Raw genomic sequence first — 26,791 nt, forward strand, 5'->3', positions numbered from 1 at the left:
TCAATCTTTGTTTATTTGGCCCCATAAACAAGATAAATTCTTATTCAACATTGACGCGTCTAATGAAACATCATGGCAAAACTTGGTCAGATAAAATAAAAAAAATGTACGAATCAGCTGAGCCACTTCTTGATAAGAATTCTGTTAGTAAGAAAGGTTGCTGTCAGATAACTATGATTTGTTTATGCTTATGCACTACAATTCTATGCATATTAGTGACTACAGCGACTGTCATCTTTATTGCAGTGGCTATAATGAAGAAAAACAAAGATATTAGCACACACAGAATCGTTATTGGTCTATCGACATTCAGATTAAATGAAAATGAAACCGGTAAGTTCAACACATCAGATTATTCTTTTGATGACCTAGAATATATCGATGCAATTCAAAAAGCTGGCGCAACTCCAATTACATTACCTGTGTTAACAAATCTTTCAATTGATTTGATTGAAAGACAGTTGGATTTGATTGATGCTTTATATATTCCAGGTGGTTACGATATAACGCCATCATTATATGGACAAGATCCAACTCCTTTCTTGGATACAACCAATTATGCTACAGATATTTACATGTTACAGCTCATAAAATCTGCATATGCAAGAGGAATTCCAATATTAGGTACTTGCAGAGGCATGCAAATGATTAATGTTGCATTTGGAGGAACTTTGTATCAAGATCTTTCATTAACTCCAAATAAATTACCTTCAAGAATTCATTACCAAACTGACAACGGATGTATTCCTAACCATACAATAAATATCAATCAAAATACTGTCCTCGCAGAAATATTCCCTAATACTCCTTCCATGAGTGTCAATTCATTCCATCATCAATGTATCGATAAAGTTGCCGATGGATTTGTCATTGATGCTATGTCTCCTGATGGAATAATTGAATCCTTCCATAAGCAGGAAGGTAGTTTTGTTTTTGGAGTTCAATTCCACCCAGAATTGTTTTTAGTATGCTCAAACTCATTCTTACCAGTATACCAACGCTTAGTTGAAGAGGCTAAGAAATATGCTAGAACAAAATAGATTTTGTATGGTTGAATAGAGTCAAAGTTATTTATTAGAGTTTTAGCTAAAATCACTTAGTAAATTATAAACTTCTTTTGCTTATACATAAATTTCATGATCACCAATCTGAACAAAATAGTTTTTAAATCTTAATCCGTGAAAAATATCTGATGAATCCTTATAATTTTAAAGAATTTGGAATTGATTTAAGTTTTAATGGTTGTTTAATGCTGAATTACATCTTCATGTATGTCATTAATCATAATATATAAAAATTCAATATTTGAAAAACATGAATTTAAAGATAACTGACCGTAATTATTAAATTAATTCAAAATTGATTACATTTTGTCGTTTTATTAATGGAATAAATTGATTTGTTCAGTCAAAAAATTGGATTCAATAAGAAAAACCTCCAAAAAAATTACAAAAAATAAAATGCCGTTATCAAAATTGTTGAAATCGAGTTCATTTTTCGAATTTCAAAAAAAATTTGGAATTTTAAGAAGGGTTCAAAATGACGGATTTGCTTCGAAATGAAGAGTATCGACACTCTACGTCTTCATTTTAGCGATTTACAATACCATTTTGAATAAGCAGGTAAACAATGCGAAAATCATAGATCTTCCAATGCAAAACTATTCGGAACTCATGAGCCAAAAGATCACATCGCTTGATTACGCGCTCATTTATAATTTACAATTTTTGACGTCATATTCCACTCGAAATCACTTAATTATTCCGCCAAATCGTATTGATTCTACACAAAAAGACATGTATTGTTATTAAAACAATTCGTTTTCACATTTTATTTGAAAATTTCTGAAAATAATCAAAGCACAAGCTTAATTCTCAGACCGTTCATTCTTATACACGTAGCCTTACAATAATTTCCATCTACAATGATACGATGAAAAAAAATTTTCGTATCATATGGAGAAACAAAAAAAGTGACAATTTTTTTTTCAAAAATAAAAATGAGTGATATTGTCTCTGCTTGCAAGAAAGATTCATTCGTACAAGTGGAAAAGGCATTATCAGATCCAAAAAACATAAATGAAGAGTTTTCAGATAAAAATGGCAAGAAATTTACTCCATTAACTTGGGCTTGCGAAAAAGGAATAGTTTCTCTCGTAGAAATGATGGTAAAGAAAGGTGCGAACCCAAATGTCTCATTTATCCAATCAGATGGCAAAGAAATCGCTGTAATTGATTGGGCTTCTTTACAAGACAATGGATCGCTCTTAGAAGTGCTCCTTAAGCATGGGTGCATGCTTACACCTTATTCCTTCCAAATTGCTCAAACAAAAGAAGAAAAAAACGTTTTATACGTTTTTTCAGACAAAATCAAAGAAACTATCAAGCGAATGTACAAATCTCATAACTACATGGCATTTGAGGACAAGCTTATCGACTTTTCTACCGATAATTTATACGTATTTGCCTTTAATACCGGCCAAGCTAATTTCTTAGCTGCAAGACGCCATAATAAGGTAGTTATTGTCGATGCCGGCGAAGATGGTGGCGAAATCATCAAGAAATACAGAGAAACAAAGAAAGATTACGCTAAAGTTATTGAAGAATCAGATAAATTGATTTTTGAGCTCAACAAATTCCTCGAATGCCCAGGCAAGGTCAAGAACATGTTCAAAACAAACTCTAGAGCCGAGCCAAAGGGCCAATACAGAAAAGTTTTAAAATTCGTCCGAAAAACGGGAACTACAGAACAAAAGGCGTTGATCGCGTCTATAGAGAACATGACCGTCGATCAGAAGCCCGAAATTCTCGAAATTATAGAGAAAATTAAGGATATTTCCAGAAATCTCGAAAAAGAACGTCAAAGACAAGAGTTCAACCTCGTTTTCGATGGCTCATCTGTAGAACAGGTCTTTATCACCCATTCCCACTTGGATCACTTCTCATATCTCGATGATTTGTTTAATGATTTCGGAAAATCTTTCCAGGACACAAAATATTTACTCGGAGGTGAAGTGGACAATTGGAAAGGTGAAATGATCGAAAGATTATTCAAATTAATCGGAAAAGATAAATTTGAGTTCATAGGACGCGAATACGACTCTAGAACGTACAAGTATCTCGATGGCTTGGATGTGAAAGTCTGGGGACAAGATTTTCCTGAAGATTTATCTCATAAAAACCAAATTTCGCTTTTTGTGACAATTGACATCAATGGAAGACGCGTAATGTTCACAGGAGATGCAGAAGGATGTCATTTGAAGCGTTTGAGGATCGATAGACCTGATATGAAATCAAATACGGAAATTGAAGCGTTTTTAACTGATGTAGAGGCTACAATTAAACAGAATAGGCTTTCTAAGACCAATTCCACGGATATTGTCTATCAGAAACTGAAGGAATTCAAGGAAAAGAACAAATTCGAGGTAAATCTTGAAGAAATCGTTCATCAGATGCTTGGTCTTGAGGAAACAGTACTTATATTTGAACCACATCACGGTTCACTGACGGAAAACTCACATGACGTTTATAAATATTTTTCATCCCAAAATCCGAGAAAAGTTTTCTGTATTTTGAGCTATCCACAAGCTAAAGATTACCTCCCTAAGAAGGAATCCTTCGACGATCGCGTGAAAGAGCCAAAAGTCAAAGAACATCCAGTTGTATACGCCGCATTCGGAAATATCCCAACAATGAACGTCACAACAGATCCAGTCTACACAACTGGTGCATGTGGCGACGGAATGTACGTGTTCTCTCTCTCCCAGGACGGCGAAAAACTCTCTGTTTTAGATTTGACAGGAGAAAAACCTCAGTGGGAGAAAATATATTAGAATAAAACTGTCTTTATTAATTTTGATACACTTTGATAATTTCGGACGCGTCATTTTTGGACTATATTCACGCCCCTATTTATGCCACTTTTTAGAATGAACCTGTGCATCATTTCAGAAATCTTTTATGAAATAAGATTTCCAAAATCAAAGGGACTGTAATGCTTACTTGCACAGGCATATCATTTCATGGCTTAAATTAATCAATTGATTTATTTTGGTAATGTGATCTGAAAAATAGGGATTTCATAATTTTTCGGATGGTATATTTTTATTCTCCAAGTAAAGATAAAACAGATCCAAAAATTTAAGAGGAATTGAATTTGTATTTTTTGAGAATGAATTGAAAAATGGAGAGAGGGTCAAAGTTGCTATTTGTCACTTTTCCACAAGAATATAATGGGGAAAAAGTTATCATATAGTTGATCTCATTCACTGAGGTGAGAGATGCATGTAGTGTAATGGGATAAACAGTGGGATTGTTGCTCTAAGTCCTAGGTTCGAGAATCAAAATCAGTTGAAATCATTGCAGCATATGGATTTTCCGGGATTAGTTCTCTTTCCTCAGTCTTCATTCCAAAGAGTGTTATTTCTATTCATCATTCTGCTTTCTTCTATTGTGATCATCTTCGTAATGTCACATTCGAAACAGGTTCTAAGTTGACACACATCATGAACGAAAGTTTTGCTATCACAAACATCACATCTATCGAAATTCCACACACAATCACATTCATTGGTCACCACGCATTCTACAACTGTCCTCTGCTCTCTTCATTCTCTGCATGCACATTCAACACCATCGACACAAGTAATGTCTTCGAACTCTCCAACAAACTTCGAAACATCATTGTTTCAGTTTACTATCCAATTGATTCATTCAGTGACCTTCCAGTTGTTCGTTCTCAGCAATTTTGCAAACAACTCAGCAGTTCTCTGAAATGTCCCAACTCCAACAATCTTATCATTCCATATCATTTCCAACTTCTTCTTTCTTTTCTAATTTTCGAAATTTAATAAAAAATTTATTGTTTGATTAAATTTTTCCTTGCCATCAACGATCGTTTAATTAATCTCTCAAATATTTGAATAACAATTGAATCTGATTTGATTTTTTGAGAATGAATTGAAAAATGTAAATATTCAAAAATTTATGAACTCCCATTTGCTGCTCGCGTAGCAGCATTTAGGAGGTGAATCATAATATTTAATACATTTATATCTATTCTAAATTAAATGACAACATCAAATACTGCTAAATTTGATTTTCAATTCACAAACGACGTTCAAACAGTAACATTAAGTCCCGGACGATACCTTTTAGAATGTTGGGGTTCACAAGGTGCTGGATTTAATGTACTCAGCACAGCTACCGATGCAGGTATTGGTGGCAAAGGTGGTTACTCTAAAGGAATCCTTACTTTATCAGAATCTACAAATATTTTTGTTTATGTTGGTGGCACAGGAACTACTACAAACACTCCAGGTACAATTGGCAAAGGTGGATTCAATGGTGGTGGTTCTGCATGGTGCACACAATATTCAGGTGAGCCAGGATCAGGTGGTGGAGGTGCAAGTGATATCAGATTAAACACAGAATCACTTCATTCACGTGTTATTGTTGCCGGTGGTGGTGGTGGAGGAGGAGAAGATAAAGACGATTACGGCGGATTTGGTGGCGGAATCGAAGGTGGATTTAATTATGGAAAGAATTGGTCCCCTGGAAATCAGTTCAATTCAGGAAATAAAGGTTCAGGAGGTCGATTTGGATATGGCGCACACACCGATTGGAATGGTGGTGGTGCTGGTGGCGGTTGGTATGGTGCAAATGCAATAAATGGCAGTGATACAGAGTATACCAGTGGCCGTGCAGAGGATACTAATGGTGGATCAGGAGGAAGTGGGTATGTTTACACAGAATCAACATCATCATATTATCCAGACTGTCTTCTTTCTCCAGATTATTACCTTGAAGAAGCCGAAACCATTCCTGGCAACACAACTATCACCGAACCAGATGGCACAACAAGTGTTGGCCATTCCGGCAACGGATTTGTTAGAATTACCATACTAAGTTTTATTCCAGTTTCATATACATTCAAAAATGGAACAACGACATATTTGACATTTGATAACGAAACATGTGGAGTCAAAGCTAATAATAATCGATATTCATGTCTCAAAGATATTTCGATCCCAGAATCCATAAGAAATTTCACAGTTGTTTCCATTTTAGGAAGATCTTTTGCCGGTGATCATTGTCTTGAATCCGTCTTCATTCCAAAGAGCGTTATTTCTATTCATCATTCTGCTTTCTTCTATTGTGATCATCTTCGTAATGTCACATTCGAAACAGGTTCTAAGTTGACACACATCATGAACGAAAGTTTTGCTATCACAAACATCACATCTATCGAAATTCCACACACAATCACATTCATTGGTCACCACGCATTCTACAACTGTCCTCTGCTCTCTTCATTCTCTGCATGCACATTCAACACCATCGACACAAGTAATGTCTTCGAACTCTCCAACAAACTTCGAAACATCATTGTTTCAGTTTACTATCCAATTGATTCATTCAGTGACCTTCCAGTTGTTCGTTCTCAGCAATTTTGCAAACAACTCAGCAGTTCTCTGAAATGTCCCAACTCCAACAATCTTATCATTCCATATCATTTCCAACTTAAAAAATTATTAAGTATTTGGCCAGTTCTTACGACTGGCAAAAGATAAGTCAATATGAATCAATATAAATATGTTGGAATATGAATAAAAATCTTTGTTTATATTTTTCTATTTCTTTCTGAAAGCATAGATATTAATTTCCTTAGTAATCGGATACAATTTCCTTTAAAATATTATCCGAAAGCTATTACATTAGAGAATTTTCTCTTATATGAATAATTAGTTTCAATTTTCTTATGAAAAATTGTCAAATTTCAAAATTTCGACTAAATTTAAGATTATTATATAAATCGGGTTATATATTTTACAATTGAATCATAAACTTTACAACACATAAAAATATGTCACTTTTTCAATTTTCATGTTTTTCTTTTTGAATTCTTTGGTTAAATCCAATTCACTTTTAGATCCAATTTCTGCCAACTGCGGTCAATTGGTTTTAAATGGCAACACCAATCATGATTTTTTACAAATTACGAACAAATCAAAACTTTATATTCAAACACAGAAATTTTACCTAACTGAACGTCTCTTTTATCAAGTAAAAGGTAGCAATGAAAAAGTTAGTATGAAAGCTGACCAAAATTATACATTTACTGAAGATATTTCAATAATTCAAGAAACAAAATTAGGCGGAAGATCATTAATTTACTACTGGACAGTTCCTAATACGGATAAATGCGATTTTGCCTATTCAATTATTAATCAAAAGAAAGTTCACGTTCGAGATTTCAATCAAAACGAATCAATAACTAGATGCTACATGTTTTCAATGCTTGGAGATACAAAGATCACTTATTCTGTACCACAATACTACTCTGCTCAGGCAAATAAGCACTTTTACCTTAGAGTACCAGATAACCAGAATTACTCAATTACAGTTGCCACATTAAATCAGAAATATGGAGCATTTAATGTTTCCATTAGTAGATTTGATGATCTCTCAGCTAAACTCCCAGATATCGAAGTTTATTCCGTAGATAACGTTTTATGGTGGGTCTGGACACTTTTGTTTGGAACATCCGGATTTATTATGTTTATTCTTACTATTTGTATGCTCAGGAGACCAACTCCAGAGAAAGATTATATTTATTATTGGGGACCAAGTCAGTCCTCCCTCACATCAACACTCCTCGGCGAAATATAACCTTTCGAATAAATTTTTAATTTTATGTTTTAAAATTACGAATTTTTATTGGAAAATCCAAAAAATTTACTTATGATTTACTGATTTTCGACTAGTGTTTAGATCTAGAGAATGAATAATTAAGGAAATTTTTGCAAATCTAGTGCCTATTAATAAAAATTTTGATCTTTGTGCTGAGTTTTTAGTAAAATCGGGAATTTAAATGCTAGAATATATTATTTAGCATGAATATAAGTTATGTTAGATTAATTAATATCATATGACTATTGATTTTCTTAGATATCGAAATTATACTGAAGAAATCTCAAAATCAGAACTCCAAAATCAACAACTTTACTCCATTAGACCAAAACTTTTAAATGGCCCAAAGTTGAATTTTTTGAGTTTTCGAGGGTATCTTATCAAGGATGAAAATGAAAAAAACCAAGAAAAAGAATGACATCATAATTTAGGTCTATTAGATGATATATAATAAAAGCATCCTCAAGAGTTTGCGAAATTACTGTAGAACATATTGATTATTTCCTTTCTTATCAATGATTCAAATGTCATTCGGCATTAGAAAGCAGAAATAATCACATACCTGAGAATTGTTTGTATCATTGATGAAAAGTTGGATAGGTGTGTTTTTCACAAAATAATTCTTCCTATTGTAAATAAATTTAGCAAGAAGATAGACATATATCTTACATTTTTGTTTGTATTCATTGTGATACTGAAATTAAAGTTAAAAAATTGGTTGGAAAGAAAATATAAGTTTATTATTCTAACAAATAAGTAATTACAAAGTCATTTCATCACGAAATGCATAAGAATTGAAATATTGTTCATCTCTATTGATAACAAAACTAAAATAAATTATATATAAAAAAAATTTTCGAAAAAAATCAAAGGATTCAAAAACAAATGAATCCATAAGATGTAAAATATCATTCGAAAGTATACTGCTTCACCGATGGCGAGAAAATCTTGTGAGAAGACCGAATTGAAGGCAAAGAGATCGGAGTTTTTGATTTCGGCCTTATTTGGGTTGAAGAACGTCGTATCGTCATGAATGGATGGAAAAGAATACTTTCTGTCGAAATTCTTTCTGTTGGATTAACCTTCAATATTTGACGGAGTAAATCGATTTCTGATCGTATTAAGTATTCAGGAATGAATACATATCCCGAGACAATCTGTTTCATCATTATATTTCGATCATTTGAAGTCCATGGAGTCTTCCCAACAATTAAATAGTATAAAATAATGCCTAATGACCAGATATCAGCTTTAGGAGCATCGTATTTGATATTACATAGGCATTCGGGTGCAGAGAAGTGCATTGTTCCGCAAAATTCTGATATTTTTTCACCTGGAGAAAAAATATGAGAAAGACCGAAATCTCCGACTTTAACTATAGGAAATTTTGATACTAGAATGTTTTCTGGCTTCAAATCAAGATGCGCAATACCAATTGAGTGTAAATAATGAACTGCTTCGACTATTTGCCTGAAAACATCAACAGCATCTTCTATAGCAAGTAATCCGTGAGTGTTGATGTAATTTGCTAAATCACCTTCAGGACAATATTCAAAGATTTGATAAAAGTTTGTTTGATCAGAGAATTTTGAATAAAGAGTGACTATATTAGGGTGATGATTAAGTTTCTCATATGCGATCAAATCATGCGGCTTTCCATTATTCAGTTATGAAAGCGGAATCACTTTTAATGCGAATTCTTGATGAGTTTTGATTTCCCTGATGAGATAGACTTCACCATAACTGCCAGCACCTATCTTTCTGATTTTTTTGAACCGAGCCACCAATTCTTGATAGCTCGAAACTAAGACATTCATTTTCAATAATGTTATATTTCAAAAAAAATTTGCGGATTTAACGATAAAATCATTCTCAAAACTTCGTGATAGTTTGCATTAAATATTTAAAATCGATAAGGGTAGTAAAGCAATTGATGATTTACATGCTTATTGAATTTCGATAACGAAGATTATTATTGTCATTGTTAGAAAGTGTTGCTAATTATTAATTCCAATTTATTGGATTTTTGAATGAATTAATTTCAATCCACTTTGAAAAGATATTTAAAGAGATTCCTACTACATCATACAAAATGCATACAAATTCTTAGAACCATATCAAACAATTATTTTTCAATGCGATTGAAAATTTTTAACCGACTAATACTAATATTATTTATCAATAACATATTACAATTTTAAAATAATTTTGAAAAGTACAATACCAGATAATGAACCGCAATAGCAACATTAATCAACAAAGCAAGTAGTTGGAATAACCGATCAACTGTTATTTTTTCAAATTATTGCTATTTTATTTTTCGCGAATTAATTTTCGAGGCATAATTCATTTTTACATGTATAATTTTCATATACTCGTGAAGTATCCCCAGAAAAACTTTTGTCATGCTTGATTAAACACATTTCCAAAATAAAATAATTTGACATCTAAATAAAAACCAATTTCATATATGGATTTGTCCTTATATATCTATAGATATTATAGTCTTCATGCGAAATTGCATATTAACTAATTCCATAAGATTTTTTTTTATATTCCAAAACAAAAATATAAATATAACATAAAAAAATGAATCAATAGCTCCATTTTTCTTTTAACACATTCCTAATAAACTTCTCAAGCTTCTTCACGTTAACTCTTGAATTAAATGTTAATCCAGTTTGATAAAACTGGTAAAATGTCTGTCTGACCATTACAGCATAATCATAGGCAACTCTGTGGAACTCTAAATCATCAAAATGTCTTCCATCTTCATCAACGTTCATAACTTCGATTACTCGAGCTCTTGGACCAGCGTAAACGCATCCAAATATTGAGGAACCATGGTTTCCTATAACTACAGAAGCACTTTCCATAATTTTGAAATCATCATGGAAAGGATCGAAAATTACAATTTCTGAGCTAAATAACTGTTGCAGCATATCAGCAATAAGATTTTCATCCTCTTTTATCGGGAAATCTTTGATCAAAACCACTTTGTCTTTTTCAATTTTTGGATTTAAACCAATTTCCATGCTAAAAACATCATAAAAGTATGGATGAACGCGAGGAATTTCCACAGGAATAACTATTTCCTTGGAATGTATCGGTTCTGTTGATGAAATTATTTTTTTGAAATTAAACATTTTCAAAATTCTCATTGCCTGAGGGTTTTTAGGGTTATCAACTACAAGGACAACATCACTGGCTCTCTTTCCTATCGATAAAAGCATCAAAGCGATCTTTGGAACACCTGAAAGCCAAAAATCTTTTTCTTTTCCGATATAAATCGCCGTATCGTATTCATTTTCGGTTGATTTACCAATATTAACAGTATTATCTAAGTAGTAATGTGTCGAATTTGATTTTGTCGAATAATTTCTTAAATTAAGAACAGAGTTAGTATATAAATGAATTGTACCACGAATTGGATTCACTGATGTATCGAAAAAGTCTTGGTTAACTTTTTGTTTCCAAAACCATTGAGCTGTTCTAATATTTAAACGATGAGGAGTTTCTAAGAAATAAGGAGGGAATGTAGCTTCAATTTTAGTAAATTCCGGACTTTCTGTCTTATTTATATATATTTTATGTCTCGTACTCTTTTTAACTTTATTGTTGAATGGATATTGAAACCATGTTCCTTTAAAACGCGCAAAGTCTTCTTTAGTGATGAATTTTCTGACCCATGATTCTTCAACAGTTGTTGTTTCCGGATAAGAATAATTGGAATACCACTGAGTTGGATCAAATAAAAAAGTAAACAAAGAAACAAACCAAACAACTGCTACTAAAATGAAAATATTGAGAACTCTATTATGCTTTTTATGAGCGGACGAGTAAGGTTGAACGCCATGCCCTTCAGACTCTGAAAATCTTCGAATCCTCAATTCTTGCATTTTTTTTGAATAATTTTTTAGGGAGATGCCACATTCATATCCCCTTAAAATTATCCCTCAATTATCAAATACTAATCATTAGTCTATGCTATAATAACTACACCAAAAATAAATAAAAATATCATCGCCGAGTAACAACAATGAAGATTTCTTATTCAATTGAAAGACTTGACTGCTTCCGATTCCGCAATATTTGCATCATTACTTCATAATATGGGAATTCATAAATCATGCATGTTAAAACCAGAATTAAGCCCGTGATTTTTCAAAATTGAAATAAAAGAACTTGCATGAGATAATATAATTAAAGAAATGAAATAAACTGGATGATGAAGACATATTTTTGAGCATAAACAGCTTTATTATACTATATTTTATTGGAACAGTATAATTATGTTTTGGAAATTGTTTGCAGATATTTGGTTGACAGCTATTCGAATTTGAAATATTAATATCAATAAATCATCAGAAAATGGAATATTTTTGAATTGGTCATTTAGGAAAAAAAATAATTTCTTTATATATCAAAAATATAAATATATAACTCATGGTAAGTTTAATATTGAAATTGACGCATGTTTTTCTGAGTTTTAAGATCTTCATATTGATAATCCATGAATACAGGCGAATATAATAATCAAATTCTTGCCTAAGATTTTATAAAAATAACAAATAAGCATAGTATTTAATTATCGCACAGATTGTTATTTTATTTTTTTGTTAATTTGCAACAGAAGTTCATTAATTACGCATAAAAAGACTTGTTTACTTGACTCACTAATGATTCCATAGTGTCTAAGGCATAACAATGAATTTTCTCAACATGGAAATTAAAAAAATTACTGATCAATTAAAATTTCTGAAGAGATATCGATTTTGAAAAAATATTCATGGGTTAAAAGAGAAGATTTTTAATTCAATTTTAATTATAATTTCAATATTTATGAGTCCGATTCAAAATTGTATATATCATTTCAATTTTGTTAATTAAATATGGAATGATTTGCTAGAATCTATATTAATTATCAAAACAGTAATAAATTATTAGGAGGAAAAAAAATCGACTATTCAACAGATAATTTGAAATAAACAAATAAATAACGTTTAATAAAGGATATATGAATGACCCAATTATATTTATGTAAACATAAAAATATTTGTTCTCAAATTATTGAATTAATAAAGTTTTTATATTTTAGACGATGAATTGATGCATATTGAATATGGGATAATAAAATATTGATTTTGTTTTCAATGGAGTTTTTTGTTTACTAAGTGATTCAGTTGAAAAATGTAGATAATCTTGCATGCTTAATGTTGTCTAATACATTTATCACGATAAATCGTGAAAATGCCAGATTTTTATTATCTTTGGAAATTTTAATTTTTATTATATAAATGAAAATATTAAAATCACCCTCAAATAATTTGTAATTATCCAGACACTCGATTCCATTGAAAAGTAGTTTATTTTTTGAATATCTGATTATTTTTTGAAATCATATTTTATATTTTGAAGTGACATCTGAAAAAAATGACTATTTTACTTTCTCACTTTAATAGATGATAATTGCATTTTGTTATATAATAAATCTTTTGAATTTGAAAGGAATATTCAAATTTTTTTTGAAGTTCATTTTTGAAATAATGCTCCAAACATGCATCTATCCACGAACAAATGGCCTCATCAGACAGTCTTATAAAAATCAGATCAAAAAAGTTCCACAGAGTAAAAGAGATCAAGATGCAATTCAACAGAGGATAATCAGAAATGGATATACATACCAATTTGTCTCAAATTATATGGATAAGTATTTTGACACTCATGTAACGAGTTCAATTCTATTAAACTTAGCCAATATCATAATCGCTAAAAATGGAATTAAGCTTGACAGATTAGCGAAACGAAACAGATCCGCTTTGATCTGTTGGTATGCCGAAAATTGGAATATAATTCATCCAATTCTTAAGGATCTTAGTTTCATTAATAATTTAGTGGATAACAACGAAAATTGTGAAAAATTTGACCAAAAGATTAATATTCCTATTCACAATCAGGAACAAAGCAATTTTGATCTTAGTAATATTTCCCTATTGCTTAATTATCACTAATTATTGATTTTTAAAAGCAATGGATTTGAATCTGGCTCATAGTAGTGTTAATGTTTTTATTGCATAATAAAGGTTATATTTTGAATATTTGCACGTTTTTGCAATTGTTTGTTTCAATTTTTTTTGCAGAATTTTCAAGTAATGAGATTAAGCTTTGATAATTAAACATTATACATTACCATCTGTATATAGCGACCAACCAATTATGTGTTCAGAAAATTAACCCAAGAAAAACTGAAGTCTCATCACACATTTCAATGCTCGATTTTTAAAAACTGTTTAAAAATGGAGCTTATATTGAAATAGTGTAGAGACTAAAAATTACTTCAATATTTTCACCTCTCAAAATAATTCCATCGCTTATCGATTTGACGAAATTCAATAATATTATAATTTCATGGAAGCCACACTTATTGAATCCGATATCATTTTATTCTGAATAGAAATTTTGAATGGCCTATACAAAAGACAAAGTTTTCAATACAATATTATAAGTTCAAAATCCTTAATAGCAATGTATAGAATTTATTATAGACTAAAAATATAATTACCCTTTATTTTTTTGAAAGGTCCTCTGAAATTGGAATGATTTTACAGGCTAAAATAAGCTTTTCGTAAATCATTCACTATTTTATCAATTATACACAACAAATAATAATATTTCCATGTATTACCTTGTTAAATTACCCATTTTTAAATTTTCAATTAAAAAACGATAAGAAATTCTTATATTTTTATCTATAATTAATATCTGCTAACATATATCAAACAAAATATACCATCAAATCGATAATATAATACAATTTTTTGAAATCAGAGTTTTCATTTTGATAGTATTATAATTATTTAAATACAATTCTTTTCCTCTAAGGAATCTTCACTAATGCATCATTAATAAGTTAATTGGAAATGTCCAATTGAAATTAACTAAGTATTCATATTAGAATAAATAATATATCTTTTTAGGAGTAATGGACAATGGGTAATTCATTATCAAGCATAAAAGAATTATTTCAAATTCATCATAATCCCATGCTTTCATGAAATAATAAATGTATCCAGTTCACCATTAATATTTTTATTCATTGGTATCATGAATTTGTGTTAGAATTCGTCAATACAATTAAAAATGTTTTCCACGAGGTCAACACAATAAACCGAAAACTCAAATTAGGAATTTTGTTTATCAGAGCACACATATGATTAAGATCATCGCACTCTTAATAATAAAGCCATGAATAAAAAAAATTACGAATTTTATTTTACATTTCGTTCTATCGATGATATATAATATAAATTGAGCAACTAGATCGTAATTATTAAATAATTTAAAACTTTTAATGTTTGATCATAGTAGTATATGAGTACGGGTTTAATGACTTTTTTTGTTACATCTATATATAGACGATGCATTAAAATATATTTATTTATAAACACATTAAAAAAATTAACATTAATTTTAAAATAATTTATTTTTTATCTTTTATAAAAGAAGCTATATATAGATGATGTCAGATATTCCGCGATTAATTAAACATTGTTTAAATCCTGAATGGGTTAAACTTCAATTTAAAAATGAAGATTGTGAATTATTAAATGAATATGAAAGCCAAAATAAGCTAATGAAGTATAAATATAATGATAAAGAATATTTAATTTCATGGAATCAATGGAGTCATAATCAAAGACCTCATAAACGAGAAGAAGAAATTGAAAATAATGAAATGGAAATCATTGATGACATTAAAGAGGATGGAATTCCTAAATTTTGTAGAAAAACCTTTAGAACTAAGTTAGGAGCATATAAACGTAGAGTATTAAATCCTGAATATCTTAAACATCAATTTAAAAAGGAAGACTGTGAATTATTAAACGCTAATGAATATGAAAATGCTAAATCAAAATTGAAATATAAATATATTGGAAGTGATGAAAGATGCAAAGATAAAGATAAAGTTTATTCAGTTTCATATAATAACTGGCACACGTTAGGGATAAGAAAACATTTAGGAGATTATGGTAAAAGTTCTGAATTCTTTAAATCTAGTATGTACGAGAGAGTAAAAGAAATTAGAAATAATTATTTTCATGAATAAAAAATAAACTTTAAAAATAAATTGAAACTAATGATTATTTGAATTTATGAAATCAATTATTTGATTTATTCGCTCTTCAATAATTTCTATTCTTTTTGTTAAATCATCTATTTTCATTAATGAGGTGATTCTTGATTGGGGAATAGATTTCAAACTAACCACTCCTTTTATTTTTGAAATTTTGAATCCATCAACTTTAAACATTTTATTCAATTTACATGTTGTCAATTCTTCAAATAATTTTTTATTATTAGCATAATAGTCATTAAATTCATCAACAGATGAAAAAATTTTTATTTCAGTAATTGGTTTAACAATGTTTATTTTTTGTTGAACATTTTCACTTTCATTTATTTCTTCCTCCTCTGTTTCATTTATTTTTAAAATTGGTTTCATTTATCATTAAATAAAAATTAGAATATAATTGATGGAATATATTTTTTAATTAATATTAAATCAGAAATGGCGGCAGGATTCTTTAAAAAATTATGGGATGGAATTAAGAAAGCTGCAGGTTGGGTGAAGATTATATGCCACCATTTATGACTGTATTCGCATGGTACCGCATTTATTGAATGAACTAAATATATTTTATGTCTGTAATTAATTAGGTAATGAAGTAATGGATGAACTGCAGAAATATATGTTTACGTTAATGTTTACGTTAATGGTTTCAGGTTATTCAATAATTAATTATTTTTGAATAACTGAAGGGGTCACCAGGTCACCAGGTGGTCACCAGGTTATTTAACTTCTATGAAAAAATGAGACAACATGACATTTTGACAACATAGTGGGTTATTCAATAATTAATTATTTTTGAATAACTGAAGGGGTCACCAGGTCACCAGGTGGTCACCAGGTTATTTAACTTCTATGAAAAAATGAGACAACATGACATTTTGACAACATAGTGGGTTATTCAATAATTAATTATTTTTGAATAACTGAAGGGGTCACCAGGTCACCAGGTGGTCACCAGGTTATTTAACTTCTATGAAAAAATGAGACAACATGACATTTTGACAACATAGTGGGTTATTCAATAATTAATTATTTTTGAATAACTGAAGGGGTCACCAGGTCACCAGGTGGTCACCAGGTTATTTAACTTCTATGAAAAAATGAGACAACATGACATTTTGACAACATAGTGGGTTATTCAATAATTAATTATTTTTGAATAACTGAAGGGGTCACCAGGTCACCAGGTGGTCACCAGGTTATTTAACTTCTATGAAAAAATGAGACAACATGACATTTTGACAACATCACAGGAGGAAGGCAAAAATAAATTCCAATCATACTTTATACTGCCTCATTTACAGGTATTTCATCGTCAGTAAATGATTCCTCATTATCGTTTGGTTCAATTTTGTTTATATAATCCTTTCATTTCTTCTTTCAAAACATAATACCATGTTTGTTTACCATCTATTTTTCTTTGTTTCCTTTCACATTTATCCTTAATGCTCATTTGAAAGTTTTTGTCTTTCATGTCTGATGGTTTGCAGAATAGAGCATTTTTACACGTCATACCTGCACATAATTCATCATAATGTGTATTTATCCATTCATCTAAAGGATTTGTTGATAACTCGATTAAATCTTGTTTGGCTTCAGTCATCGGTATGATTCGTACATTAAATGATGAAAGGTCATATTGCATAAAATATGTTAGTAAATTATCATAAAATTCCTTTGTGCATGAATCCATTAAATTCTTGAAGTAATCAAATTGACCCTTAAATTTACCATTAACCCTTAAAACTACGTATCTTCTGTCTCCAACTTCAATTTTGACAGGGTAGACGTTATTAGTTACGAAAATAAAGTTTGCAACGTTCTGAGCAGTTCTTCTGGGTTGATTCTTTTCATTAATTCTAATCTCATTATCCGTAATAATTGATTTCAAAGCGTTGAAGTTTGCGAGTCTATCTTCACCTACATTCTTGAGTTCATTAAGTACAAGAAACATTTTATTCTCAACTACTGAGTTGAAATTACCCGTTAGCTCACTTATTTCAGTAATGTTTTTACATGAATAACCGGCGAGGAGTTCAGAAATAATGTCTGTGAATCTGTTTTTACCTGTTCCCTGAAGTCCTTTCAAAATAATTGCTGTTTCATTCTTGATTCCAGGATGTTGAATCATTGATGCAATCCAGCCGAGAAGGTATTTATACACTTCATCGTTATTATCACAAATGACTTCTTTAATGAAATCCATAAACATCTCAATTTTTGAGTAATCAGGCTTTTCGAGAATGTTGTATTTATAACCTTGAAACGTTGAGAAAACATCTGGGGAATCAGATTTAAAGCAAACACCCTTAACGGTTAATGAAGACAATTGATTTAGTAGTACATCCCATGCTGTTATTGTTTTACCTTCTTCTTTAAATAATTTAATCATTTTGAGTGACTCTTTCATGTTTGACTGAAGAACGAATGATATTTGATTCATTTTGTCGTGTATGTTGTAATCTTTCTGAATGAAATATTTGTTTCCACAATCTACAAAACGGATTACACGTGATAAATCCTCAATTACTTCAGAACTGTTTTTATACTGATGATTTTCAGCCTTGCGTCTAATATCTGTTATCAAAAACGAGTCATCAAGTTTGATATCAAATGTTATTTTTGGCTTACGTAATAAAGGTAAAACATATTCATCATAATATTCCTTTTGATAAAGTTTTAGAATCTTCACCAAAACAAATGGCGAAGTCATTAAATGTGCATATCTACTACGTGCTTTTTCAAAATTACTTTTAGCATTTTCAGTTAAGCTGCAGAAGTTATAAACGTTATCGTAGGCTTCATTAATTAAATGATTAGGTAACGAATTAATAGCTTGAAACAGTGTGAATAATGTTATTTCTTTTTCTAAATTCATGTTTCCACCATCATTATGTACTTCAAAATCACATATGCCATCAACTATGCTCTGGGCAAGTTTATCGTCAATGTTTACATCTTTGTTTTCATTCATAATAGTCTTTATTTCTTCATTCTTTTGTTCAACTCTTACCTTAATATTCAAATCATTTAATATATCATTCACTGTTCTAGTTAATGTTGAATCATAACTTCCACGAATGAATGAGTATGTATTGATTGGTTCTGTTGCATTCTTGCGAACTCTTGAATCAGCCATAACCACTAATGAACGTTTTGAATCATCAATAGAAGTCATGATATCAATATCATAATCATTGCAGGAATAACATTTAATCATTCTGTTCGAGGTTGAATAGAAGAAATTAGTGTTGCAATAAATGTGAAGACCTCCTGAAGCGGTTTTAACGATAACATCTTTATCCGAAAGTTTTGATAAAATGTCTTTTCTAACTGTTTCTTTAAGTTCATCATTGTACGATTTATTGATATCAACATCTATAATCGTTAAATTTGAAATTTTATTTACTAATAAAGCCATACCAGTTTTCCTTCCTCTTCCTCCATCATGTTTGAGGTAGTTATGTAAATCAATCATGTTTTCACCAATTCTTTCGTTGAGGGTTTTAGTTTCTGCCACAACTAATTCCGCAACTAATGAATCAATAACTTTTTCATCAGAAACGATAAAGTTGCTGTTGTTGTTTGTTGCTGTCATTTATATAGGAATAAAAAAATAAAAATAATTTTAAAACTAACTTTATTTTTGGACTGCATCAAATTTTCTGTGATGTTGTCAAAATGTCATGTTGTCTCATTTTTTCATAGAAGTTAAATTACCTGGTGACCACCTGGTGACCTGGTGACCCTTCAGTTCTTCAAAAATAAGTCATAACTGCCTTCCCCTGCTGTGTTGTCAAAATGTCATGTTTGTCTCATTTTTTCATAGAAGTTAAATTACCTGGTGACCACCTGGTGACCTGGTGACCCCTTCAGTTCTTCAAAAATAAGTCATAACTGCCTTCCCCTGCTGTGTTGTCAAAATGTCATGTTGTCTCATTTTTTCATAGAAGTTAAATAACCTGGTGACCACCTGGTGACCTGGTGACCCCTTCAGTTCTTCAAAAATAAAGTATTATTGAATAACCCGAAACCATTAATGATAACACATATTTCTGGTCGTTAATGACAAAAATAAATGGTTCATTTACTCACCATATTTTTGTACAAAACGACCCCAAACTTTTAACTTCTTTTCTGCAGCTTCAAATGCTATCTTAGCGAGTTCATATTCTCTAAATTCTCTCTTTAAATCTTCTTGTTCCCATTGGTCTAGTTCGTATGGAGAATCTCTATAACCATAACATAACTCACATTCATGTTCTAATTGTTTTTTGCACATTTTTCTAACTTCTTCTTCAAACAAAGGTTTAGCATTCTCTACTGTATCTTCAAGTTCTTCTTCATCTAATTTCTCATGAACTTTCTTGTCTATGGAGTCCATAATATCTTTGACATAAAATGCATACTTTACAGAGCACCATTCAGCAACAAAATGAACGAGGTCAGGATGTATGTAAATACCTTTGAATTCATTTATAACACCCTTAGTAAGCTCATAAAATGCTTGTTTTGAGGTCGAGCCACTTTTGGCTCCACCGTATTCGTTCATCCAAAACTCAAGAATTTCCTGTATTTTAGCACTATTGAGAAATCTGTTTAAATGGTTTAACTTTCCTGCTTCTCTTGCCATCTTTGTTGCATTAATGTAACCATCCTTGTCTCTACGTAAGACTTCAATACCGTTATAAGTGCCTTTTGTGAATGTTTCGCCATTAGATTTGTTCGTGAATGTTTTTGCTTCGACTGACATTTCTGTTCTTACATACAAAATAAAAAAAATAAATAAAAATAATTTTAAAACTAACTTTATTTTTGGACTGCATCATATTTCCAGTGATGTTGTCAAAATGTCATGTTGTCTCATTTTTTCATAGAAGTTAAATAACCTGGTGACCACCTGGTGACCTGGTGACCCCTTCAGTTCTTCAAAAATAATTAATTATTTTTGAATAACCTGAAACCATTAACGTAAACATTAACGTAAACATATATTTCTGCAGTTCATCATTACTTCATTACCTAATTAATTACAGACATAAAATATATTTAGTTCATTCAATAATGCGGTACCAGCGAATACAGTCATAAATGGTGGCATATAATCTTCACCCAACCTGCAGCTTTCTTAATTCCATCCCATAATTTTTTAAAGAATCCTGCCGCCATTTCTGATTTAATATTAATTAAAAAATATATTCCATCAATTATATTCTAATTTTTATTTAATGATAAATGAAACCAATTTTAAAAATAAATGAAACAGAGGAGGAAGAAATAAATGAAAGTGAAAATGTTCAACAAAAAATAAACATTGTTAAACCAATTACTGAAAAAAAATTTTTTCATCTGTTGATGAATTTAATGACTATTATGCTAATAATAAAAAATTATTTGAAGAATTGACAACATGTAAATTGAATAAAATGTTTAAAGTTGATGGATTCAAAATTTCAAAAATAAAAGGAGTGGTTAGTTTGAAATCTATTCCCCAATCAAGAATCACCTCATTAATGAAAATAGATGATTTAACAAAAAGAATAGAAATTATTGAAGAGCGAATAAATCAAATAATTGATTTCATAAATTCAAATAATCATTAGTTTCAATTTATTTTTAAAGTTTATTTTTTATTCATGAAAATAATTATTTCTAATTTCTTTTACTCTCTCGTACATACTAGATTTAAAGAATTCAGAACTTTTACCATAATCTCCTAAATGTTTTCTTATCCCTAACGTGTGCCAGTTATTATATGAAACTGAATAAACTTTATCTTTATCTTTGCATCTTTCATCACTTCCAATATATTTATATTTCAATTTTGATTTAGCATTTTCATATTCATTAGCGTTTAATAATTCACAGTCTTCCTTTTTAAATTGATGTTTAAGATATTCAGGATTTAATACTCTACGTTTATATGCTCCTAACTTAGTTCTAAAGGTTTTTCTACAAAATTTAGGAATTCCATCCTCTTTAATGTCATCAATGATTTCCATTTCATTATTTCTAATTTCTTCTTCTCGTTTATGAGGTCTTTGATTATGACTCCATTGATTCCATGAAATTAAATATTCTTTATCATTATATTTATACTTCATTAGCTTATTTTGGCTTTCATATTCATTTAATAATTCACAATCTTCATTTTTAAATTGAAGTTTAACCCATTCAGGATTTAAACAATGTTTAATTAATCGCGGAATATCTGACATCATCTATATATAGCTTCTTTTATAAAAGATAAAAAATAAATTATTTTAAAATTAATGTTAATTTTTTTAATGTGTTTATAAATAAATATATTTTAATGCATCGTCTATATATAGATGTAACAAAAAAAGTCATTAAACCCGTACTCATATACTACTATGATCAAACATTAAAAGTTTTAAATTATTTAATAATTACGATCTAGTTGCTCAATTTATATTATATATCATCGATAGAACGAAATGTAAAATAAAATTCGTAATTTTTTTTATTCATGGCTTTATTATTAAGCTTTACCAAAGTGCTCCAAAGTAATGGTCAAGATATTCTGTAATGAATTCCAGCTTTCCCTCATTCTGTTTAACTCTCTTTTGGATTTTCTCATAGTCTCGTAGGGTTTGACTATGATGCATCTTGCAATGCTTGGAATTATGTAAGGACGTAATCATGAAAAATTAAAGAAAATTGATAAATATTTTGAAAAGATATAGAAATTTTACAGAATGGTTTCTTTGAGAAATTCTGTATTGTTATGTGTTTAGCTATCTTAAATAAATCATTTTGAAAATAGCTGTACTCTGAATCTTAAAAGAATTTAATCAGAAAAATTTAAATATGCAACGATAATAAAAATCTGTTTCACTAAATTTGGCTTAATATAGTTCGATAATCCTAAATTAGAAATTAAACTTTTTAATATACGATTTTCTGAATAAATTTTTAAAAAGTCTAAAAACATTTATACGTATAAAAAGAACAAGTTCAATCATAAAAGGAGTAATTTTTTTCACAAAATTTTGTGTCAAATTATCAATAAAAATTCAGAATTTAATAAAATTAATTATGATTTAATATGAAGTACATCGGAAAATATGTAACTTTTATTCGATCTAAATTAACTTTTTAAAAGCTTCTGAATCTTATTAAATAGATTAGAGTTCAGACGAAGAAAAAGATTTAGGATAAAAATAATAGAATACGAATTCAAAACGATTGAAAACTCTAAACGAAAAAAATTCTGAAGAGGTGCGTAAAATTCAATTAAAAGTGTGAGCAAACATGCTTCTGTCCAAAGATATAAGTGGAAACATTTTCATATGATTTAAATATCAATAAAATAACAAGTTCTGTTTTTCAATGATCAGTAGTATATGAGTACGGGTTTAATGACTTTTTTTGTTACATCTATATATAGACGATGCATTAAAATATATTTATTTATAAACACATTAAAAAAATTAACATTAATTTTAAAATAATTTATTTTTTATCTTTTATAAAAGAAGCTATATATAGATGATGTCAGATATTCCGCGATTAATTAAACATTGTTTAAATCCTGAATGGGTTAAACTTCAATTTAAAAATGAAGATTGTGAATTATTAAATGAATATGAAAGCCAAAATAAGCTAATGAAGTATAAATATAATGATAAAGAATATTTAATTTCATGGAATCAATGGAGTCATAATCAAAGACCTCATAAACGAGAAGAAGAAATTGAAAATAATGAAATGGAAATCATTGATGACATTAAAGAGGATGGAATTCCTAAATTTTGTAGAAAAACCTTTAGAACTAAGTTAGGAGCATATAAACGTAGAGTATTAAATCCTGAATATCTTAAACATCAATTTAAAAAGGAAGACTGTGAATTATTAAACGCTAATGAATATGAAAATGCTAAATCAAAATTGAAATATAAATATATTGGAAGTGATGAAAGATGCAAAGATAAAGATAAAGTTTATTCAGTTTCATATAATAACTGGCACACGTTAGGGATAAAAAACATTTAGGAGATTATGGTAAAAGTTCTGAATTCTTTAAATCTAGTATGTACGAGAGAGTAAAAGAAATTAGAAATAATTATTTTCATGAATAAAAAATAAACTTTAAAAATAAATTGAAACTAATGATTATTTGAATTTATGAAATCAATTATTTGATTTATTCGCTCTTCAATAATTTCTATTCTTTTTGTTAAATCATCTATTTTCATTAATGAGGTGATTCTTGATTGGGGAATAGATTTCAAACTAACCACTCCTTTTATTTTTGAAATTTTGAATCCATCAACTTTAAACATTTTATTCAATTTACATGTTGTCAATTCTTCAAATAATTTTTTATTATTAGCATAATAGTCATTAAATTCATCAACAGATGAAAAAATTTTTATTTCAGTAATTGGTTTAACAATGTTTATTTTTGTTGAACATTTTCACTTTCATTTATTTCTTCCTCCTCTGTTTCATTTATTTTTAAAATTGGTTTCATTTATCATTAAATAAAAATTAGAATATAATTGATGGAATATATTTTTTAATTAATATTAAATCAGAAATGGCGGCAGGATTCTTTAAAAAATTATGGGATGGAATTAAGAAAGCTGCAGGTTGGGTGAAGATTATATGCCACCATTTATGACTGTATTCGCATGGTACCGCATTTATTGAATGAACTAAATATATTTTATGTCTGTAATTAATTAGGTAATGAAGTAATGGATGAACTGCAGAAATATATGTTTACGTTAATGTTTACGTTAATGGTTTCAGGTTATTCAAAAATAATTAATTATTTTTGAAGAACTGAAGGGGTCACCAGGTCACCAGGTGGTCACCAGGTTATTTAACTTCTATGAAAAAATGAGACAACATGACATTTTGACAACATCACTGGAAATATGATGCAGTCCAAAAATAAAGTTAGTTTTAAAATTATTTTTATTTATTTTTTTTATTTTGTATGTAAGAACAGAAATGTCAGTCGAAGCAAAAACATTCACGAACAAATCTAATGGCGAAACATTCACAAAAGGCACTTATAACGGTATTGAAGTCTTACGTAGAGACAAGGATGGTTACATTAATGCAACAAAGATGGCAAGAGAAGCAGGAAAGTTAAACCATTTAAACAGATTTCTCAATAGTGCTAAAATACAGGAAATTCTTGAGTTTTGGATGAACGAATACGGTGGAGCCAAAAGTGGCTCGACCTCAAAACAAGCATTTTATGAGCTTACTAAGGGTGTTATAAATGAATTCAAAGGTATTTACATACATCCTGACCTCGTTCATTTTGTTGCTGAATGGTGCTCTGTAAAGTATGCATTTTATGTCAAAGATATTATGGACTCCATAGACAAGAAAGTTCATGAGAAATTAGATGAAGAGAACTTGAAGATACAGTAGAGAATGCTAAACCTTTGTTTGAAGAAGAAGTTAGAAAAATGTGCAAAAAACAATTAGAACATGAATGTGAGTTATGTTATGGTTATAGAGATTCTCCATACGAACTAGACCAATGGGAACAAGAAGATTTAAAGAGAGAATTTAGAGAATATGAACTCGCTAAGATAGCATTTGAAGCTGCAGAAAAGAAGTTAAAAGTTTGGGGTCGTTTTGTACAAAAATATGGTGAGTAAATGAACCATTTATTTTTGTCATTAACGACCAGAAATATGTGTTATCATTAATGGTTTCGGGTTATTCAATAATACTTTATTTTTGAAGAACTGAAGGGGTCACCAGGTCACCAGGTGGTCACCAGGTTATTTAACTTCTATGAAAAAATGAGACAACATGACATTTTGACAACACAGCAGGGGAAGGCAGTTATGACTTATTTTTGAAGAACTGAAGGGGTCACCAGGTCACCAGGTGGTCACCAGGTAATTTAACTTCTATGAAAAAATGAGACAACATGACATTTTGACAACACAGCAGGGGAAGGCAGTTATGACTTATTTTTGAAGAACTGAAGGGGTCACCAGGTCACCAGGTGGTCACCAGGTAATTTAACTTCTATGAAAAAATGAGACAACATGACATTTTGACAACATCACAGAAAATTTGATGCAGTCCAAAAATAAAGTTAGTTTTAAAATTATTTTTATTTTTTTATTCCTATATAAATGACAGCAACAAACAACAACAGCAACTTTATCGTTTCTGATGAAAAAGTTATTGATTCATTAGTTGCGGAATTAGTTGTGGCAGAAACTAAAACCCTCAACGAAAGAATTGGTGAAAACATGATTGATTTACATAACTACCTCAAACATGATGGAGGAAGAGGAAGGAAAACTGGTATGGCTTTATTAGTAAATAAAATTTCAAATTTAACGATTATAGATGTTGATATCAATAAATCGTACAATGATGAACTTAAAGAAACAGTTAGAAAAGACATTTTATCAAAACTTTCGGATAAAGATGTTATCGTTAAAACCGCATCAGGAGGTCTTCACATTTATTGCAACACTAATTTCTTCTATTCAACCTCGAACAGAATGATTAAATGTTATTCCTGCAATGATTATGATATTGATATCATGACTTCTATTGATGATTCAAAACGTTCATTAGTGGTTATGGCTGATTCAAGAGTTCGCAAGAATGCAACAGAACCAATCAATACATACTCATTCATTCGTGGAAGTTATGATTCAACATTAACTAGAACAGTGAATGATATATTAAATGATTTGAATATTAAGGTAAGAGTTGAACAAAAGAATGAAGAAATAAAGACTATTATGAATGAAAACAAAGATGTAAACATTGACGATAAACTTGCCCAGAGCATAGTTGATGGCATATGTGATTTTGAAGTACATAATGATGGTGGAAACATGAATTTAGAAAAAGAAATAACATTATTCACACTGTTTCAAGCTATTAATTCGTTACCTAATCATTTAATTAATGAAGCCTACGATAACGTTTATAACTTCTGCAGCTTAAC

At 29.7% G+C, this 26,791-nt stretch overlaps 9 protein-coding genes and 2 pseudogenes across 11 annotated transcripts, besides 1 other annotated feature; 7 read left to right on the top strand and 4 right to left on the bottom strand.

Moving 5' to 3' along the window:
- Positions 1-104: 104 nt before the first annotated feature.
- On the top strand, positions 105-1,040 carry TVAGG3_0796910 (glutamine metabolic process; the record flags this gene model as incomplete). The annotated part of the gene is made up of 1 exon (XM_001582656.1): positions 105-1,040. One exon carries the CDS (start codon positions 105-107, stop codon positions 1,038-1,040), a length of 936 nt encoding a protein of 311 aa, XP_001582706.1.
- Positions 1,041-1,334: 294 nt separating this feature from the next.
- On the top strand, positions 1,335-3,923 carry TVAGG3_0796920 (LRRGT00142-related family; the record flags this gene model as incomplete). The annotated part of the gene is made up of 1 exon (XM_001582655.1): positions 2,000-3,832. One exon carries the CDS (start codon positions 2,000-2,002, stop codon positions 3,830-3,832), a length of 1,833 nt encoding a protein of 610 aa, XP_001582705.1.
- A 581-nt stretch (positions 3,924-4,504) lies between these two features.
- TVAGG3_0796940 (ribonuclease inhibitor domain-containing protein) lies at positions 4,505-4,849 on the top strand (the record flags this gene model as incomplete). Its single annotated transcript, XM_001582654.1, has 1 exon — positions 4,505-4,849. One exon carries the CDS (start codon positions 4,505-4,507, stop codon positions 4,847-4,849), a length of 345 nt encoding a protein of 114 aa, XP_001582704.1.
- A 219-nt stretch (positions 4,850-5,068) lies between these two features.
- TVAGG3_0796930 (glycine-rich protein family) lies at positions 5,069-6,571 on the top strand (the record flags this gene model as incomplete). Its single annotated transcript, XM_001582653.1, has 1 exon — positions 5,069-6,571. One exon carries the CDS (start codon positions 5,069-5,071, stop codon positions 6,569-6,571), a length of 1,503 nt encoding a protein of 500 aa, XP_001582703.1.
- A 324-nt stretch (positions 6,572-6,895) lies between these two features.
- TVAGG3_0796950 (uncharacterized protein) lies at positions 6,896-7,848 on the top strand (the record flags this gene model as incomplete). The annotated part of the gene is made up of 1 exon (XM_001582652.2): positions 7,092-7,670. The coding sequence occupies one exon, from the start codon at positions 7,092-7,094 to the stop codon at positions 7,668-7,670; it is 579 nt and encodes a 192-aa protein (XP_001582702.1).
- Positions 7,849-8,409: 561 nt separating this feature from the next.
- TVAGG3_0796960 (protein serine/threonine kinase protein) lies at positions 8,410-9,513 on the bottom strand (the record flags this gene model as incomplete). The annotated part of the gene is made up of 1 exon (XM_001582651.1): positions 8,600-8,995. The coding sequence occupies one exon, from the start codon at positions 8,993-8,995 to the stop codon at positions 8,600-8,602; it is 396 nt and encodes a 131-aa protein (XP_001582701.1).
- A 711-nt stretch (positions 9,514-10,224) lies between these two features.
- On the bottom strand, positions 10,225-11,590 carry TVAGG3_0796970 (protein of unknown function, DUF563 family; the record flags this gene model as incomplete). The annotated part of the gene is made up of 1 exon (XM_001582647.2): positions 10,286-11,590. One exon carries the CDS (start codon positions 11,588-11,590, stop codon positions 10,286-10,288), a length of 1,305 nt encoding a protein of 434 aa, XP_001582697.2.
- A 4,719-nt stretch (positions 11,591-16,309) lies between these two features.
- Positions 16,310-26,791: part of a mobile genetic element that runs on past the window's edge.
- Positions 17,987-19,034, bottom strand: TVAGG3_0796990 (annotated as a pseudogene). The gene has a single exon. A coding segment is annotated over exon 1 (1,048 nt).
- Positions 19,910-20,575, bottom strand: TVAGG3_0797000 (uncharacterized protein; the record flags this gene model as incomplete). Its single annotated transcript, XM_051247184.1, has 1 exon — positions 19,910-20,575. The coding sequence occupies one exon, from the start codon at positions 20,573-20,575 to the stop codon at positions 19,910-19,912; it is 666 nt and encodes a 221-aa protein (XP_051082659.1).
- TVAGG3_0797010 lies at positions 24,805-25,424 on the top strand (annotated as a pseudogene). The gene has a single exon. A coding segment is annotated over exon 1 (620 nt).
- Positions 25,959-26,600, top strand: TVAGG3_0797020 (Prim-pol domain family; the record flags this gene model as incomplete). The annotated part of the gene is made up of 1 exon (XM_051247185.1): positions 25,959-26,600. A coding segment is annotated over one exon (642 nt), but the record flags the coding sequence as incomplete, so codon positions are not given.

This window comes from Trichomonas vaginalis, chromosome VI, assembly GCF_026262505.1.
Source record: "Trichomonas vaginalis G3 chromosome VI, whole genome shotgun sequence".
NCBI lineage: Eukaryota > Parabasalia > Trichomonadida > Trichomonadidae > Trichomonas > Trichomonas vaginalis.